The sequence below is a fragment of the Oryzias latipes genome, chromosome 13, assembly GCF_002234675.1.
Source record: "Oryzias latipes chromosome 13, ASM223467v1".
In the NCBI taxonomy this organism is placed as follows: Eukaryota; Metazoa; Chordata; class Actinopteri; order Beloniformes; family Adrianichthyidae; genus Oryzias; species Oryzias latipes.
Genome location: NC_019871.2, coordinates 14,562,367 through 14,582,430, shown reverse-complemented (window position 1 = coordinate 14,582,430; position 20,064 = coordinate 14,562,367). Strand labels below are relative to the sequence as shown.

At 39.8% G+C, this 20,064-nt stretch overlaps 1 protein-coding gene across 1 annotated transcript; it reads right to left on the bottom strand.

The window, feature by feature from the left end:
• Positions 1–13,151: 13,151 nt before the first annotated feature.
• LOC101159601 (rho-related GTP-binding protein RhoU) lies at positions 13,152–18,553 on the bottom strand. Its single transcript, XM_004075398.4, has 3 exons — positions 18,143–18,553; positions 16,499–16,557; positions 13,152–15,097 (listed from the first exon to the last, which is right to left on the bottom strand). The coding sequence occupies exons 1-3, from the start codon at positions 18,357–18,359 to the stop codon at positions 14,642–14,644; spliced, it is 732 nt and encodes a 243-aa protein (XP_004075446.1). The 5' UTR covers positions 18,360–18,553; the 3' UTR covers positions 13,152–14,641.
• Between the last annotated feature and the right edge of the window lie 1,511 nt (positions 18,554–20,064).

The following is a 20,064-nucleotide window of genomic DNA, read 5'->3' as shown; positions in this document are numbered from 1 at the left end:
TAGAGCCTACAATGTAATTCCAGAAGCACTGCAGTTGCTCCCTCTAATCCCAGAAGGCTACTTCATGCAATATTTACAGTGATCCACTGTCATTTAATGTCTAGACTGAGCTGCTTTTTAAATGTAATTGTGTCTTTGTCAGTCTGTGTGCCATTTTTGAGCAGGAACAATCATAGAGCACAGCAGTAATACAGTACTGACACCAAACGCACCCTAAAACCCTGCTTCAGAATCACAATATGTCAGCATGCTCCTAAGAAGTCAACTTGATTGTTTGCAGAATTCCTTTTTGCAGAAATTGTCCTCAATCCTCCAATCAATGAGTTGAGTAAATAAATGAAAATACTGGACAGGATAAAAAAACAGTTACCGTAGTTCTTCAGAACTGTCACAGACACTTTTTCCCCTTAAAGCTTTTTCCAGCCTGAAGGCTAAAATGAACATTTAACAGCACAAGAATGTACTGCTTCCATTGGATAAAGCAACGACGGTTTTCATTGTAACTTTGGAGGAAGAAGGTTTCTGGTTTCAAAAATAAAGCAGTGACTTGAAAATAAGAGAAGTGTCCAGTTTTCTGTTTCCATCACATGAACCTGTTCCTGGTGACTTGAAATAGACACAGTGCTTCTGATCTCTGCTGCTGATTAGCCTTTCTGTTAGTTTTTTCTCTGAGGCAATGTATGTTATTAAAACTGAACAGGACAAACCAGTTGAGACACTTTTACATGTAGTACTTAAACATTAAAAACCGCGTAGGAAGGAGAGGGCAATTTTCTTAAGAGTTTGGTTCAACTGTTGCTTCTTTAATTAAATTCAGATTACTTTGTAATTATGGAAAATACATAACATTTGCATAAATAAAAAAAATCTTTTTTTTGTTATAAACATGGGGACACACACTCACACATAATTAGAGAAAGACACCAAAGCTTTATCAAAGGTAAACTGCAACAATAAATTACTAATGTTAAAATTTGGGCTTATTAGAAAACGAGAAAAAATTTGAATTTACTCCACCAAATTAGATATTTATATGTTTTACTTACTAGCTAGGTAGCTAAATTGCAGCCTCTGTCATAAATGAGTGTGGGAAACTGACCATCAGTCACAAACTGTTTCTCCCGGCTGTCTAATCCAAGGCTCAGACTCACTGAGCCTCACTTATATTCAGAACCTGACTGGATGTGAAAATAAATTGTGTCAGTGCACCAGAGCTCCTTTGGAGGGGTCACTCGTTCACACATGAGCTCATGCGTTTCTTTCAAACACAGTGACAATCACACCTATTGACAGAGGGAATGACTTTTAAATAGCTACTTTGTCCTTTAGCTTGAAGTGTTTAGAAACCCACAGGTCTTCATTTTCAAAAGTCTAGGTCAGACCAGCCACCACAAACAAGGACGTTTTTCAATAATGAGGCCACTGAGTAGGTTGTTGGATGGAAGTTTTCAATTTTTCTCTTAGCTCCTCTCTTTCTCCAGTCCTCTCTAAAGTTTCACTTTGTCTTCAAAGTGTCCACATTTTTATGTAAACTTTGAAAAAAGTGCATGGCCTTTGACAGAATTTTGTACTTGGTTACAGTTGCCGTGATTTTCCCAAAGCTGAAAAAAATGGCAGCACTCTTCATTCATCCTTTTATTTTCCTCTCCCACAACACTTAATGTGCTTTTCTCTAAGTCTCCTTCATCTTTTTGCTGCTGCTTTGTGACTGATTCAGGCCTTCCTGAACTTCCCTCCCTTTTACCCTATTAGCAAATAAACAAAATGCAATGTCACTTATGTGTGTAAGCAGCATGCAGTTAGACAAGGTGCTCGAATTGTTTTTACTAATCAACGTTCCTCAACTGCTGAAATTTGAACGTCACCAATGCCATCTTTGTGATTTAATCATGAGCCATATGCAAAGAAAGAAATAGTAAAACAGACAATGAACTATTGCCTTGAATTTTAAACCTATCTCTAGTGGTTTTAAAAGAAACCGGAAAATGTAATGTCTGGAAGATGAAGACTTATCTGACACAGAGCAAAGGAAACTTGGTGCAGACTTTGGGGAGTGGTTACCACCATGTACCTTATTTGAAAGTGGTGGAGAACCAGGCTAAGAGCAAAACTAAAGATTGTGAACAAGATCCTATACATACTGTTTTTTTTTAAATAGCAAACTACATAGGTTGACATGTGTTCCATATTTTTCATCATCACATCATGTTGAGCAGTGAGGTTCCTCATTTAAACCGACAGGTCTGTCCAGAAGCAAACATTGTCCATCCAGGTAAATTTCATAGATGTTTCTACACAAAGTGACAGACCTGCATAAACCAAGTCTGTGGTCAAAAATCTGGCCATCTTATTTACATTAAAGACTTCTTTAAGTGTTTAATGTTAATGACCCCATGACAGTTAAGGAAATTCATATGCAGCTTTGTTTGTTGTATTATTGGGCTATATAAATACAATACAATTGAATGTAATCTCTTGAAGTTGCAGTAAATCTTGGCATTTGGACAAAGAAGACCACTTTAAGACAGCTTTCTTGAGATTTTTTTTAAGCTATGAGTTTTACTAGTCTTCACAGATTTCTTATAGAACGTGTAGGCTACACTAGTTTGGCTGTAAGGGTAAAAATGTTTTATTTATCAGAACAACACTGTATTGAACTGTAAGCTGTAAGTGCTTAGAGATAAACCCTGCTGCAGGTTTTTGTTCTCATTCTTACCGCGGTGAAAGCAGCTTTGCTGCTGACAAACACCAGACGTCACGACCCCGTTCCAAACGTGTCCAAACCCTCTCCTACCAACTCAGCTCCTCCTGATGTTTTGTTAGCTGTCGCTTCGCAGTCCGACAAAGAAAAGAACTAGCTGTCTAAAATGAAAAGGAACCGAACAAAAACCAATTAGTTCAAAGCATCAAAGCAATTTTCCAAGACTCAAAAGAGAAACTTGGCTTGATTACTTTCCAACGTGGCACTCGGAGAAAATCTTAGTTAAATAGTTAAACAAGAACAAATGGATGGTGTGGATGGCATCACAAAAGGAGTTTGCTCTTATAAAGTTTACTGGGAGTGACTGAAGACTTTCATAATGTCAAGCGAGGGATGGGCAGGGGTGAGCAGTGGGTGGGAGAGGATGTTGAATAAAAAAGAAAACTGTAATGTGAGGGTGTGAGTCAGTCCACACAAGGTTACAGGCTTAATTGTTCCCAATGATATCAGACCATGGTTTCATGATGTATAAAGGAACTTAAAAACATAAATACTACTTTTAAAAGTACTTTGATCTTTTTATTATTCTCATGTGTCTGGATTTTCATTCTGGTTTATTTAGTTATTTATTTTCAAAAAGAGGGACATAATAATACTTAAGACCAACTGAACTCTTGACTTCACATAAAATAAATAAAGCATATTTTTCTTATCTTTGTGCAACCAGGAATCTGAGACTAAACTATTGCTATTGTCAAATAAAATGTAGATAAAAGAGTATTTTGTTATTTTTGCACGACATATTGTAAAATCCTAACATACCTTTGTTAATAAAAAACATCTTAAACATATTAGGTCAGAGTTTATTGAAAGTTTTTGTCATAATGTACTTGCTGTAGCCACATGCAGAAATTACTAGAAACACATAGAAAGCTGTTAATAGTGTAACGCATTAAAAAAAGGCACACGTGAAAGTAAATGCCTGTAATAACGTCATCTGTCACGTGAATGCAGTTGAAAAAAGTGGTTAGGTTAAGAGAGCAATTTCTGCTTTGACCTTTGCCCCCACTGCAATAGACCAGTTGACTTTTCTCACTCAATAACAGCCTGATTCCAAACAATGTGTCCGAGCCGAGACTCAAGACGATGAACAGTAATGTCTGTATGAAGAAATCCCAACATCTTTATGGAAGAGTTTTCTCAACAGCTTACATTTGATCCTTTGGTTCTGTCTTTAGTTCTACATCAGCTGGATCTAGACACTTAGTCTGGACAGTGTCTCAGGTCAAGACCCTCCTGCAGAGCTTCTCTTCTGGGTCACATCCTGTCCAAAGGGGGAGCAAAAGGGGGGTCTTTTTTCCAGAAAGGTGGTGGTGGGGGGCTTGAGGTCAGAGATCATGGATCCTTTTCTCAAGTTTCAAAGGCTGCGGGGAAGGGGCAAAGCTTCACAATTATAGTGGGTAGATCAGCTCTAGTTAAAGCCACAGTGTCTTTTGGATCACAGCAATGGCCTCCACAATTAGGCACTAAAAAGAAGGAAGCATTTATATCCTCTGTTGAAAGATGGTGATCATGGGGCTTAATGCTGGCTCTGGGGTGCCCCTGCCTGCTGTGCGCTGCAGGTCATGCTCAAACATTGATTTTGTTTTGTGTTGGTTCTGTGGGATTACTGAGCAATCAATCAATGAAAGTCTGCCGTCACAAGCGCCTGTGGTGGCAGTGACGAAAGAAAAATGGATTAATTACTCAAGGTTTATAACAGAGTACTGTTTTGAGCAAATGGTGATACAAAAATTAAAAGATAAGTTGCTTTACACAAGTGAATAGGTGGAAAAAGAAGAAAAATACATAGGTAAGGGCAAAAAAAGGTGAAAAACGATCATCCTTCTGGTTAGAGATTGGAGAATGGGTCGTTGTTTTTCATAGTTTACTTGAAAATGAATGGACATTCTCAGATTTGGGGAATAGGGAGTTTCTGGAAAGAGACCAAGTACGAAAAGCACAAGGTAGAAGAACACAAAAAAGAAGGCAAAAAGGACTGAAACTAAATAAATTAGTAAGAAAAGTGTGTTAAAAAGTTAAAAGATAATACCTTCTGTTTCTTTCCCATTGAGCTGTAAATTTACTGCAATGTTTGGGGACAGAGAAGTGGAGCACTTCTGCAGGTGTTATCTCTGTTTCTGATAAAAAGCTTCAGGCCCAGCATGCAATGAGCCTGAAAAGAGCCTGGCTGTGCAGGGAGAGGGGGACAAGCTTACATAACTGGCCCCATAACTGCCAACAGCTGCCTCCTTTGGGCTTGCAGCAAGCGCTAAAGCCTCCACGGGTCCTGGTCTAGATTTCACGAGCGTATCAGAAAGTGCATTGGACGAGAAGCTGGAACAAAATGTCCCAGTTCATGACAGGTTTGATTTTCCATTAAGATGCATCTCCTCAGGCTGAGCAGGAGAGTGTTGATCAGGCCCCAAATGATGTTGCAATGCTTCACCTCACAGCCTCAAATCCTGAGGGAAAAGTTTCAACATGAGATAATCTGTGTATCTTTGATGGTTCAGTGCAATGTGAAGAAACCTGCATGGAACAAACCACATTTATATACAAGCAGGAATATACAAGTTTTCCAGTTATGAACATATCATGAATGACACACTGTTAGTGTAGCTCCATGGGTACTCAGATTAAAAGATCTAAACACATTTGGCTGACTTGGTCAGAAATTAGATTCCCCTTGACAAAAATCTAACATCAGTTTGTCCTTAAATAGGTAAGAAAAGTATATAAAGGCACTTTTCCATGTTGCATTTCAACCTCTGTAGTTTTTTTTATTTAAATTTTGGTCATAGACCACATTAGAAGATTATTTTAAATTTATGTTCTTTTAAAATGGCCTTTTTGGCACAGACTTTGGGTTTACTCTTATTCCAGGATGTTAACTTGTTTTTTTCCCCCTCAGGATATATTAGGTTGATCAAAGCCAAAACACAAGACACGTTTTAAAATCCCTTCAGGTTTGTGTGATTAATTTTTTTTACTGCAAACAAAAAAAAGCAGACTTATCACTTATTTGCCTAAAATGCCATGAATATGAGAAGTTTGTGTTCAACATCTGACATTACAGGAATCTCTAATTAAAGATTGGTTTTGTACAAACAACTTGTCATTTTCTTCGTAAAAAAAAAAAAGCTACAAACACAGTTGCAGATGCAGTTTTTATTTGTTTTATTTCCCCTGCTGATTTTTACTATTATAACTTCCCAAACTTGTCAACGCTTGTGCTTGTTCTCCCTGTACTTTGAGGATACATTGTTGGTCTAACTCCATGAAACATTTGACCATCAAGTCAGTCGATGCTGCATGTGCTAAACATTGCTATCTGTGTTTGCTCTGCAACAAGGAAACCTTTGGTCCAATGATCCTCATGGTCTGGTCAGCGCACCATAATGAGTTACTGAGGCAGGTAAATAATCAAGCAGCCCTGACCAGCTTTATCAGTCACCACCTTAACGTATTCTTTAGGTCTTCAAGCTGCACTTTTGTTCATTTACCCACGCTGCAGATGTTCGGAAACACCCAGTCGATACACTAATATGTTATCTGAGATCAATCTGTCAACCTGAAGGCTATTGGATTCTCAAACTAAACAGTGAAGCAGTGATATGACATCAAGGCCGGGGAAAACATGGCAGAAACACAACAGGGCTCTATTTGTTCCAAATGAGTGATTAAAGCACCTCAGGCTGTTAGCAATCAAGTCAAGAAAAACAGAACGCTGCTAAAGTAAACTGATAAGCAAGTGACGGAAGAAGCAGAGAGAAAGAGGGAGCGTGGGATGAAGTGACGGGACGATGGAGAGAAGAGAAGAAAGCAGATGCATGGGTCCTGAAGTAAATCAGGTCAGTGGACCTGTGAGCCATTTCTGCAGATAACAGCGTGTGTGTGTGGACTCTTGTCAGATAGCATCAGCTGAGTGAGCTGCTGCTGCGAGCCAATCACAACCACTGACAGTGACATCAGCTGCTCACTTGGATTCAAGCAGAGAATTTGATTGACTTGGACAAAAAAACTGAGAGTAAAGGCTGTTTGGTGTGTGAAATCAAAACGGTATTAAACAAAGTCTGCATTCCTGTGCTCCAGTTTCAGTAAAACAGCACCTTTCTACGTTCAACAAGGACATTTTACTGCCCCAGATAAAATTTAGCTCTAAGCACCAAAACTGGTGCAGGCAACTTGAGACACTTGGTTCTTATCAAGGATAGTGGTGTATCTGCTCTGTGTCTGAACTACATAATTCTAAACGGTTCACATTCGAGTGACAGTCATCAGATTTTAGAAAATTTACTCAAACTGTATTTAGCTGCACCAATTTCCATGCAGCATTCTTGTGCATCCCTTTCGCAATGAACATACTGTGAAGACAAGAATGTCTTTAAAACAGTCTTTGCAGCTGTAAATTTGCTTTTCCACATTTGTGACATTCAAATATGGCAAATGTTTCCAATAAAATGAAAGGAATGTGAGTAAATTATGGATTTTTTTTATATTTCGGAGAATCCATAAAGATCCCGAAGGCTGTCATCAAATTCATGAAGGATTCTTTTGGGCATATGGTTTTTGAAAACAATTAGAGGAATTGTCATGAATAAAAACTGTCCCTCCTGTGTGCAATAAAAAAGTAGCAGGGGGTCAAAAGTTGGTAGATTAAAGTCTCTGTGAAAATCTGCTTGGAATGTAATTAGTTCAGCTCACAATAGCTCTTACTAGAAGAGCCAGTCAACGCCAGTACATGATGAAAAATTTACTTTAATGTGAGGAAGCATGAAAAGCTCCACCCAAAAGTGCACGTTTTGGCAGACGGTGGGTAGACTATCAATTCAATTACTCAATAGGTCAAGAGTAGAAAAGTAACTAGTAAAGTAACTACTCAGGGACTGATTTGAATATATTGTACTTTAATTTCCTCTATAAAACTCCAAGTCAAACTTGAGGTTGTCTCGAGGGACCGCATAAGAAAATCCACACACAGAAAAAGAAAAAGAAAAAAATGAATCTGATTTACTCTAAAAACTTCAAGATTGTTAAGATTCCTGTAGTGAATAAGGCGCAAAAACCCCCAAAACAAATTAATATTCAATGTTTAGTTTTTAAAATATTGAAATAAAAATTAGTGTAAATTATTTTAGCCCAAAAATGTTGATGTTGTATGAAACAAGTGACGCCCATGACAGGCTGGCGACCCATCCAGGGTGTTCCCCGCCTTCGCCCAACAGCAGCCAGGTTAGACTCTGGCAGTTATGTGACCTCAGAATGAATACAGCGGGTTAAGACAATGGATGAATGTAAAAAAAAGTGACAAACTGCTAGCTTGCGTAGGTTTTTTTTCTTTCTGTAAAACCCCTAGCCCCATATACTACACCTGTATGTGCAAGTGTAGAAATGTTCTCATCCAGATAGTTTGCCTGACACATGCTTTTTGCGCCACAGGCAGAGATGGGCCTCTTAGTAACAAAACACAGAGTTGTTCAAAGAGGCACCGCTGACTTCAGGACACAAGCAAATCAATTAGCTTCCCATAATGAGACAGCTCTGTGGGGGGTGTTTATGTAAGCTTATTAAAACATAATCCTGCGAGCAGTGCTGCACAGAAACATTTCAAACAACTCTGCAACCTCTGTGTTAGCAAACAGCAGGCTGGTGGCTTCAGGCCATGGAAATTTAAGCCCCCGATTTATGTAAAAGTCTGTGCAAGATCATTCCAGCCAGATAAAGGGAGATTAGCAACTCAATCTCTTCTTGGCAATCAGTTTTGAGCTGCAATGTCATGTATTTATTTTTTAAATAAATAATTATTTTGCTACTGTTTAATTTAGCCGGGGGCACTTTCTCTTCTATCATACTCTCAAGCACCTTAAAAAAATATAGTAAAAGATCAACAAATAAATCACCTTTACATACGGTATTCAGGTTATAAATAAAAGACATGCGACTGCACAAAGAGAATAGAAGGGAAAGCACATTTTTGTGATAATGACTATGGTGTTCCAATTAGCAAGCAAGTTGAAATACAGAAACGTAGAGTATTGTTTCAAAACACAAAGGAAGACACTCTAGAAAGTTTTCAGGCCCATGCAGGTTCTAACTTATGCTTTACTAAACCCAAAAGGGTCTTAGCACCACCTTTTATGAGCCTTGTGCACTGTTTTTATGGCTAGGTTATACACTATGGCACAAATGATCCAGCTATAAAAGCAAAACTAGTTTTTTCTGGATGTATTTCAAGGACTCACAATTGCTGCTTTAACCCTAGTGCTATCTTAGATGACCCCACCCTTACATTGACGTGTTCTCCCTACCATGACAAAGCTGGATAAAGGTGGAAAGATTTCATGTAATCCATGGACACCAGTGAAGATCACAAATCATTGAAGAAAAAAGGTTCAGAGCACTGTCTTGTGGGTCTAGATGACCCAACTCCCAATGTTAAAGTACCTAGGATAGCACAAGGGTTACATGCATAGAAATGATAAAACTAAGCCTCTGGTTCAGGATTATCATCAAATGTAATTTCTTGTAAAGTTCATAATTCAATAGTATTATGTAATGATGAGTCATTATTATAAAGAAAACAAATGATCTTAATTAAATGTATAAAAGAGGGCAGGTCAAATGTGTTTCACAATAAGAGGATATAGGAGTCAGACTAATGTCTTGTTGTTAGATTTTTTTTGTTTGATAGTTTTGTCTCTGGAAAAAAGTCTTTTAATCAGGGCCTCAGACGTATTGCATCGTATTAACGGCTCAAGAAACACCTAATCCTTAAGACAATGTACAAAGTATACCACGGTCCACTGTTGGATCCACTCCCCGTTCATAGCAGCTATTAGCATGGTTAATGGTAATCAGTAATCCCATCCCTATAGCCCTGAGCTCAGGTTATTAGGCTGTTAATTATCTGATAGGAAGCAGAAAAATCCTTTATCAACCTGAAGACATAAAAACTGATTACAGAGCTCCTCTTTAACCCTTGTGCTATCTTAGATGACCCCACCCTTACATTGACGTGTTCTCCCTACCATGACAAAGCTGGATAAAGGTGGAAAGATTTCATGTAATCCATGGACACCAGTGAAGATCACAAATCATTGAAGAAAAAAGGTTCAGCGCACTGTCTAGTGGGTCTAGATGACCCACCTCCCAATGTTAAGTGCCTAGGATAGCACAAAGGTTAAGTGGAGTCAGAGTTCACTTGGTATTTCAATGATTTCTCGTATGTTGTGTAAGTAAGCAAGTACAGCTCTAAAAAATGCAAGGACCAGATAAGTTTTACACCTGAAGATGGTTACAGCTGATCTGGACTAAAACTTCACACCATAAAATCATCCTACACCCATTTGAGAGACATTAAAGATACTTTCCACTGATTTCCATCTTTTGTTATGATGTGGGTTTATCTTTTTATAGCAGTGAAGATCTTTTCCAAGAAAATGGATCAATAAAATAGATAGTACATGTTATCTATTTTAACAACACTTTTATGTGACTTTATTTGACAAAGTTCCTGGCTTATTTTGAGCTTTTCTTATACCACAATAAATCTACATTGAAAATATGTTTTTTGTGTTTTTAACATGTTCTTGAAGCATTTTTCTCATAACTGAGGACATGTTTGAAGGAAATTAAGCTTCAGAGTGCATTTCTAAGTATTCCTTTATTTAACCCTTGTGCTATCCTAGGCACTTTAACATTGGGAGTTGGGTCATCTAGACCCACTAGACAGTGCGCTGAACCTTTTTTCTTCAATGATTTGTGAACCTCACTGGTGTCCATAGATTACATGAAATCCTCTCCACCTTTATCCACGTTTGTCATGGTAGGGAGAACACGTCAAAGTAAGGGTGGGGTCACCTAAGATAGCACAAGGGTTAATCATTGGGAATCAGGAGCAAACAAAAAATGCTGTTTGAAAAAGCCTGTAGGAGTGACGTATAAGTAAGTCAGTAACTCACAAACTCCCTGCTTGGCTCCATTCTGATGCATCCACTTCCAGAATAATAGATCCATGTTTGTCTTTGTTTTCCTCATGAGGGTGGATAGCCATTTGGTTTTGGTGCCACATGGTATCTTCCATTCACTGAAGGAACTTTTTTACATACTCTGGGAGTAAAAGTAAAACAACTTGTGCCACAGATAAAACTTCATCATCATCATGTATAAATACCCAAAATCTGAGAGTTGACCTTATGCTGACTTATTTCTTGTTTCCTGTCTGGCATTTTACATTTTTACCATAAAAACACCTACACTTGTTATTCAAAGGTAGGTATTACAGTAAATCACAGAAGCCACAGATCCAAATCACAGGATATTTCTTAAGATGGCCGCCCTGCTAAGACAAAACATTGAGGTTTGGGGCTGCTAAAATATCGTTGGAAAGACGAGCCAACCTGAATATCATAATTACACCACTTGGAAGCACTTTTAGCTAAGTTTAATCCACTCTAAGTCATCATACTAATACTCATGTAAAGCCTGCCAGACAACGCAAAGTAGTTTCAACAGTTCAACCTATCATTAGCGCTCTAAACAAGGACAAGAGCGAGCTGTCACCATTTGCCTATTGTTGCATGCTGTGGTGTAGACATGTGGTTATAATTGGAGCATATTGTCTGTTTTAGACTTTTATAACCAACTGATCCTCCATAGACATTTTGGTGCCTCTGAGGCAAAGCCCTCTGAAAAAATGTAACTCTCTTCAAACATTGCGGACAACATTTAAGTCTATGCTTAATTTTTTTTTAGAGAAATTCTATTAATTAGCTCTAATGGGAACCAGTGTTCCCACACAATGAAAATTAATTCCTTGTTGACATGTTTTTTTTTTTAGACAATGCTTGACTATCCTTCAATTGTAACCCTTGTGCTATCTTAGATGACCCCACCCTTGCATTGACATGTTATTCCTACCATGACAAAGGTGGATAAAGGTGGAAAGATTTCATGTAATCTATGGACACCAGTGAAAATCCCAAATCATTGAAGAAAAAAGGTTCAGCGCACTGTCTAGTGGGTCAAGATAACCCAACTCCCAATGTCAAAGTGCCTAAGTTAGCACAAGGCTTAATGCTTGCCAATTCCCATGGAGGGTTATGGGGTTGCTGGAGCCTATCTTGGACTGTACAGGAGTTCATTACAGGGCCACACATAGGCATACAACTGCACTCACTCATATACAATGTGAGTCTTAACAATTTTAATCTCATGTTTTTAACTGTGTGTTGTTCCAAATTGTAAAGTGTCCTTGGGAGCCTGGAAAGGCGCTTATAAATTACCTGGAGGAAACCTGTATATGCACTAGGAGAATATCGATCCATCCATCTTCTGAACCCACTGTTTCCCTTTTGGGGTCACTGGGCTGCTGGAGCCAACCCAGCTGATGTTGGGCAAAGGCGAGGCACACCCTGAACAGGTTGCCAGTCTGTTGCAGGGCCACACACTCACATTCACACCAAAGGATAATTTAGAGATACCAGTTGATCAACAAAGCATGTTTTTGGACTGTAGAAAGAAGCCAGAGTGCCCAGAGAAAACCCACGCATGTACGGGGAAACATGCAAACCCCACACAGAAAGGTCCCAGCTGGGAATCAAACCGGGACCTTCTTGCTGTTCAGCAAGAGTGCTGAACACTACACCACTGTGCAGCCCTGATTGAATATAGTTATCATATTTACATCAAAATACTAAAGACAAAAAGTAGATCTTCAGTCAGGTGGTTTTGTTCACAAGCTTTGGTCCGTAACAGAATGGTCCGCTTGATGCCAGTCTGAATACAGACCAAATGCAACATTCGGGACTCGATCCAGAACCAAGCATTTTTCCAGTCTGAATACGCTCTTAAATAAACTCATCTATAGCACTCCTTGGAAAAAAAATGATATCAATCGCTCTTCTGCGTGCAAACATTAAGCTGCCCCCAAAGCACGTTCATGAGATAGCTAACTTACAATGTTACATTCCAGCTGGAAAACTGTTCTCTGGTGAGACAAATTCTGATGTATTTTTGATAGAGACCATTATTCAATATAGAAATCTAGCTGGTCAGCTGAATTAGGAAACCTACATTCTGAAGGAACGTGCTAACTGACCAGTACTAGCTATGAGGAAATTAAAACTAAACATGTGTGGTCTAGCTGCACAACAAAAAATGAATATGCACAAGTATGTTACATAACAACCATTAGTTTCTCCTTTTCAAAGTGACACAAGGTTATGTTTTATTGGATTAATCATAACCTGACTGTGAGCCGTCTCTTGTTTGGGGAATTTACCAAGGTTACAAAACAAAGTAAGGGTGAAGTTCCTTTGATCAAATTAATTTATACAATAACCACTCAAAAAACTCTAACAAGTCTTGGCAAAACAGTTCTACTAAAGAGGCAATGGGGAAGAAAATGTTAAATATTTCCCATTTTATTTTGTTCTGCTCATTCAAGTTGAACACATTCCTCTCAAGACAATCAGACACTTAAACGCACACAATTAAGTACCATTTAGAGTTGTAAAGCACAGAGAATCACTTATATTTGCAAACACAGAGTTATCCTGATGAAATTACAAATATCTTCAGCAATTACTATGTAACGTAAATAAAGATGTGATTATTCCGTACATCTGTGTTGTGTTCAGATAGGTGCTGGCCAAAAGTAGAAGATAAAAGAATGAGAGGGGCAAAAAGCTTCTGAAAAATAAGAAGCAATCAAGAAATCAGTGTCCTTACAATCTGATTTCAAGCTATGACAGAACTCCAATGTACTTTGACAGATCAAAATCTGCTTAAGGCCCTCTGAGAATGTTAAGTATCTGTGGTCATTGATACCCTCTGTGGTTCAGTTAGCATCAAAATACATTTTCTATCTGGTTTGGCATCCAGTTTTAAATGAAGATTTCCAGTCCTGAACCGACCCAAAAGTCAATGAATGGCCACATCTCAGTGATGTGCTTGAACTGTGCATCATAAGTGCAATTTACAGTGGCACCACCTACTGTATGCTTTGCTGTAACAGTAATAAATAAATGTATAAAAACTAACTGACTGTAAGTGGTCAAATGAAGGCCTTCAGTCAAGGTAAACCCACAGCAGATGTGTTAGAAAACCAGGATAAAGTAGCTGGATAATCATCAGAAAGACCTGGATCTGATTGTATTCTGAAACCTCCGTCCTCTGTCTTTATTTGTCTCTAAAAACAAACTGACACTCATATTGACACTAAATGTGGTTGTAGAGACACAACTATGGCAGCTGATAGAATAGAACTTAGAATAACTTTGCATATCCTTGAAATATCGCCAACCTTAGGAAAATTATAATCATATACATTGGATTTTGTCTCAAAGAAGTATTAGCTTATATGAATCTGACAGATTTTCTCCATAAAAAAAGTTGGGTTGTGTAGCAAGGTGCAGGGCTGGCTTTTAAAGAATAATTGCATCTTTGATTCAGTGGTAAGCTGAGCTGTTTGCATTACTTTAATATTTTTTTTAAAAATAAAAATAGATCTCTAGTAAGTCTGTATGACAGCGTAGAAGACATATAATACAACATTTTGCATGTATTTGAAACCAAATTTGAGGAAAAGGCCAAGAGTTTTTTCAAGACACCATTCTTCAGGATATTGTTTTACTGGAGCAATGTTTTTTTTTTGGCTGAATGCTCAATACAGTTACACTTGAAGCAGCCAGTGGTTGAAACCTGTTTGCTCTTTTTAGTGTCAACACGCGGCAGTCTCTAGGCAAACGGAAACTGTGCAAAAACCACAAACTCCACATGGAAGCGGGCGCACCTTCCCAGCTGACTGGTGACTGCACGGATCTAAAGTTCATCTTGGGGGATCCATTTTAGAAGTCCTTACATCCAGCTCTGTCCATCTTTATCAGTCCTCCCTTCCTACTGAACACATACATACTTCTTCCACCAGGATTTGGACAGCATCTTCATCTTGTCGGCTGTGCTGCGGACCTTTCTCTCACGCCGTGCTCGGTGGTCAGAGTGCCGTAGCCCCACGGAAATGGCTGCGTCAAACACCTCCTTCAGGTTCTTTTGCGTAAGTGCCGAGCACTCCACATACATGACGGCCCCAATTTTTTCTGCGAGCGCTCTGGCGTCCTCCTCTGCCACGGGCCTCTCTCGTCGTCTCGAAAGCTCGATGAGCACCTTAACGTCTTGCCGGAGGTCACACTGCGTGCCTACAAGGAGCATGGGAGTGAGGGGGCAGCGGCGGCGTATTTCAGGGACCCACTTTTCCCAAACATTTTGAAAGGATGCGGGGCTGACCACGCTGAAGCAGAGCAACAGGGCGTCGGTACGGCTGTAGCAGAAGTGGCGGAGTTTGTCAAACTCATCCTGATGGAGAGGCAGAGAAATGTACAGATCAGTTTATTTTAAAGAAATACAATTTCACTGAAAACTGTCCAGACCGTTTACATTTTTTAATACAAGCATGTGCAGTAAACGTTTTTGATGAAAATCTGAGCTTTTGGCTTTATGGTCTTTCCTCATCTCAGTGTACACGGATTAATGCTGGCCAAAACGTGGCCCGAACCTCTCCCTCTTTCCTATAAATCCTCTTCTTTCTGGCACACATCTTCTGCTTCCTTTTTGTGCAGCAAAGCCTGATACTCTCAGAACAGACCTGAAACCTCCAACCCGCTAATCTGTTGATGTGAAGCTCAACATTTCGATGCAGCAAACACTTTGCCACACACAGGCTCTGCAGCCTGATGACGCCGGTCCGTCTCCAGTTTACACAGACAAATCAACATCTTCTAGTTTGGAGGGTGTGTGTTTATGGGCTTCAGCGGCAGCTGTTTTCATCCCTCTGGCTCCAGTCTCTGATCTCTGCTGTTTTGGCACACCTCCCCTTGTTTTATGCAACAAGCTCTCCTCTTGTGAAATTGCATCAGTGCAGTAAGTCTTTAGCGCCTTTAATCAAACGGTATTTGTCCGATCTTGTCCATTTGCATTCATTTTAACACCCTGCACACACAGCCTGCAGCATCGTGCAGCTAGATTTTTTAGTTATAAGGGTTTGCCTGAAAGCCTCATTTCAAATGCCAAAAGTGTATATCAGTTCTTTGTAGAAGTGGCAGCGCCCTTCTGGCTTTTATGAATGTCAAACATGCTGCTCCCAGGGCAGGGTGCTGCAGAGCACCGAGATGTGGAATGAAAGAACGGCCCACGCCCCAGAGGAACAGAAACAGTGTTAAACTTTCAAAGGGGAGTAAATAAATGTACCTGGCAAACTCTGCATATCGCAGAGTCTCTCTCAGTAACAGACAAGAACAGTTTGTCTGCGATAAAAGATTGCAGCTGGTTACATCTATCAGACGCCATAAAACTGTGAACAGGAGGAGGGTCAAAGAGTACACATCGTGCTGCAGGCAGATACCTTCTTTTTATCGAAGCTACAAGGACATCTGAGCAGGTTTGAGGAGAATTATTATCACAGAAATGGAGCAGGGATAAGCGCTCACATGTGTGAGGGTGGACCAGGTGTTTCATGTAGATCCTTTGCTCCTTCAAGGATAATGCATGATGTCACTGTTTTATGGCACATGCTTATGCTGATCATAGAAGGTCATAAAAGTTTAAACTGCAGATTGTCTCACAGGGTTAAATATAGATATGTATTTCATAAGGGATACTAGTACTTCTATTCTTTGAAGTGAAACATTTTTCAAAATGATCTATTGTGCCTGCTTAAGTGCTAAATGGAAAGGCAGTTGTTGTGTGAACAGTTCTCACCTGTCCTGCAGTGTCACACAGCTGTAGCCTCACTGGGCTCCCGTCCACCTGGACCACAGCTGTAGGTGCAGAAACACACAAACATAAGGTTCAGCTGCTAAATTGACTGGAAGCCTGTGCACAATGCCCCCACCTGGATTTTTCTCCAACAGAATACTGTCTGGGGTAAACAATAGTTCTCCAGCTGAAATCCCAAAGCCCCCCGCTCTGCTCTTGTTCAAAGTTTTCCTCTGTCTCGCCCACCCACTTTGCCGGTTACTGCTCAGACCGTAATGTTTTACTGCAGCTCGGGCCGCTCAGTGAGCTTTGTACTTTTGAGCAGAGGCCTCTCTGGGGTTGTCTTAAGAGGAGATGGGGGTAAAGACTTTGTTTATTCAGTTGACTTTCAATCTGCCTTTTTCCAAAGTGGATGTGTCATCTTCAGGTGAGTTTCATTATCCAACCATTTATTCTTCTCAGAAGGCTGAACTCAGTGCAGGGCAGCAGGCACATGGAAACATTTTCCACACGACTGGAGTGTGTGGTCGGTCATGCCACCTGATCAAAGCAATCACTGGAACAGTTCGTGCAGCAGGACAGCCATCGCAGAGGGTCTGCGTTCTGACAAAAGCGAGGTTGAAAACTTCAAGGTAGAAAAATGGAAGCGAGCTGCTATTTGGTAATTATTCTCTAATACCTGACATATGATACTCCTTTTGATTTTCTGAAGCAAAACTCCCCCTTCGACGCTTCTCTGCCACCTGAGGCATTGCATAACTGCTCAGAAGTCTGCTTTCAAAGCAGTGCTCTGATTCGGGCCTCTGAGAAATGACATCACTTTTAAGGGCCCCAACTGCACAATCATTCTCTGTCAGAGCAAGGAGTAAGACAATCTCTGCCTCAGAGCTATTGCAACAGATGTGCCTATTCCAGCATAGAGGAGTGGGCTCACGGGTCAAGGCTGACAACAATAGGCTGAGTTGTGCAACCCCCTGAACCAGAGAAGCTTTCTGCACTGAGCCAGCACCCTTGAGAGGCTGGTACGAGTCCCTGTTGAATGTTTTTGTCAGATTTGTGTTGGTTGTTGGTTTTACAGACAATAATTAATAAAATACCGACACAGAGCCGCTTGCATTGTGCAGAGCAGGTGAGGAACAACACCATAAGGTGTTCACCATGTCTGGAGAGCAGATAATGGAAAGTCACAAATTACATCATAAGTTAGAAACCAAAGCTGCCTTGCATAAACTGCACTTGCAGGGACTAGTCACTTTGGAAAGTGGAACTGTGCCAAATGGAACAGTGCTAAATCAGGGAGGGAAGACCTGCCCATTACCTCAGATAGAGGATAGATAGTAGGAAACACAAACACATCTATCATACAATGGATGGAAATGGGAGCATTTTGGTAAACGTTTGTGCAATCTGAAATACTTAGGTGAAGCAGAAGATTCTAGAGGTAAATGGGTGGCATGCAGGTAGAGGCAAACTGGTTTCCACTCTGAAGTAGAAACAAATATCCTGAAGTGAAGTTTAGGAAAGTTAGTTTATTGTACTTTTCTCAAAATGTTCTTCTTTTGTCTCAGTCCCAAATAAACAGGACGTTTTATGGTCACCTGTTTATTATTTCAACACCCCAACCAAAGTACCTGTTGACTCTCTTACCGGAAAAGTCGTCAAAGGCCGTCGGGATGTATTTGGTTGGATATCCGTTTGTTGTGTAGCTCACAACCAAGCTGGTTTTCCCAACCGCTCCATCCCCCAGAAGGACGCACTTCAGCAGCCGCTCCTGGCCCTGTCCTGGCCGGGCGGGTTTGGGTTTGTGCGGCGGCACCGGCGGCGCCATGCTCCCCGTGTAATCCATTGTGAGTGGGGGTGACATTTAACGGACCACCGCGAACTCCTCTAGAGACTGTCCCACCATGAGAACAAGATTCGGTCTCCACGGAGATGCCGAACCCCTAGGACCGAGAGCCGAACCTGTGCGTAAAAGCCGTCATCCAGCGCGCGCTCGTATCCAGCCGGACTAACATCCACACAGCGGCGCGCGCACTGCAGCTCTGAGCCAGGGGCGGCTTAGACTCTTTATGTTCCCATCATTTGACTAATCCCACCCACCACAGTAGAGGAGGACTGATCAGACCTTCTGCAGCTTTGTATTAGACATGGTCCGAAACATCTAGAACATTAGTGCTGTGGACATGATTCAAAATTACATCTGTTTATTTTTTTAAATTTCATTTCCACTTTTCCCCCTCCTGTTTGACCTTGCTGACCTGCTCTATAATGCCCCCGTAAAGAGTGTCTGACCTGTTACAGACAAGTCAAGACATGCCCTCACCGGGATAAATAGCCCTGACGGCAAATTTTAACGTGACCTATAAAGAAACACTGAAATATTATACTGTCCTCCCAGCCTACTTTAAGCTGCAGAGCTGAGCTCAGGAGAAACGTGCTCAAACTGTGTGGAGAATGGAATTCCACTGAAGAACAAAAATTAGTGTCACCAGGAAAACTATTATAAGTAATAGACAAAGTCAAAATACTTTTTTCCCTACTGAAACCATCTTCATCTGTTGCACAGATTGGGCTTTCTGAGAAGTACAGGCCTTGATTTTGGCGCCACCTTGTGGTTGTAATTGGTTAATGTTTTTGGTTATCTTTTTTGTGCCTTGAGACTTTGTACATCATTTTCATACAAGGAATGAAATAAAAGGAACAAAAAACAAAAACTAAAGAAAAGTATTTTGTATGGAATGTTCTCAATTATTGTGTAAACTGTGAGTGATATTTTCTTTTGTCTAAAGACCAAAAAGACAGAACATTGCAGTATACAAACCTACTTTTGATGAAAGGATGCCCTGGGATTTCAAAAGTTCTAAAAACTTCTAAAAAGTTCTCTATTGAACTTGATATATTACCATATTTTTAAATAAAGAACTAAATAAATAATCATTCTGAGGTTTATATCAAGACTAACATGTAAAATGCTTGCATGTCAGCAATAACCCATTTGCAATGGTTTTAAAACTGTAATCAACATTTCAGGTTCTTTTATAAAACCTTTTTTATCACACCATCACATTCTAGCAGTCGTGACCTTTTCTTAAATTGTAATATGCTGAATGTGAAACTTGAGCATGTTAATGCAATGGTACTCACATTGTCTCATTGGTTCACATTAAGGATTACATTTTTTTTAATTCTATTCAAAGTACATCAGTTTTTTTTAATCATCATTTTAGTGATCTCTGCAGATAATCTTATTTTAGTTTTTTAATTTCACATTTGGAAATGATGCCATTTTTTTGCATCATAAACAGCAGTTAAATCTCCAGAATAAACTATACCACTCAAACTAAATCTATGTATTGCAACAGTATTTAAATAGGGTCAAAATATTTACAAAAACTTATTTGGCAACTACAGAACTGGGAAGGCCTCTAGAGGTGAAATGTCTTTAATAATAATAAAAGTTAAACCAAGTCCAGTTGACTGCTTTTTTTAACCAGCTATTTGGATATATAATGGAGTTTTTAGAGTATTTTCTACTGCTAAATGTCACTCGTTTGACAAACAGCTCAAGG

Coding starts and splice junctions, on each gene's coding strand:
- LOC101159601 (XM_004075398.4), bottom strand. CDS start 18,359: ATGTCACCCCCACTCACAATGGATTACACGGGGAGCATGGCGCCGCCG. Junction 16,558..18,142: donor GGCCTTTGACGACTTTTCCG/GTAAGAGAGTCA, acceptor CTGCACCTACAG/CTGTGGTCCAGGTGGACGGG. Junction 15,098..16,498: donor TGTGTGACACTGCAGGACAG/GTGAGAACTGTT, acceptor CCTCTCCATCAG/GATGAGTTTGACAAACTCCG.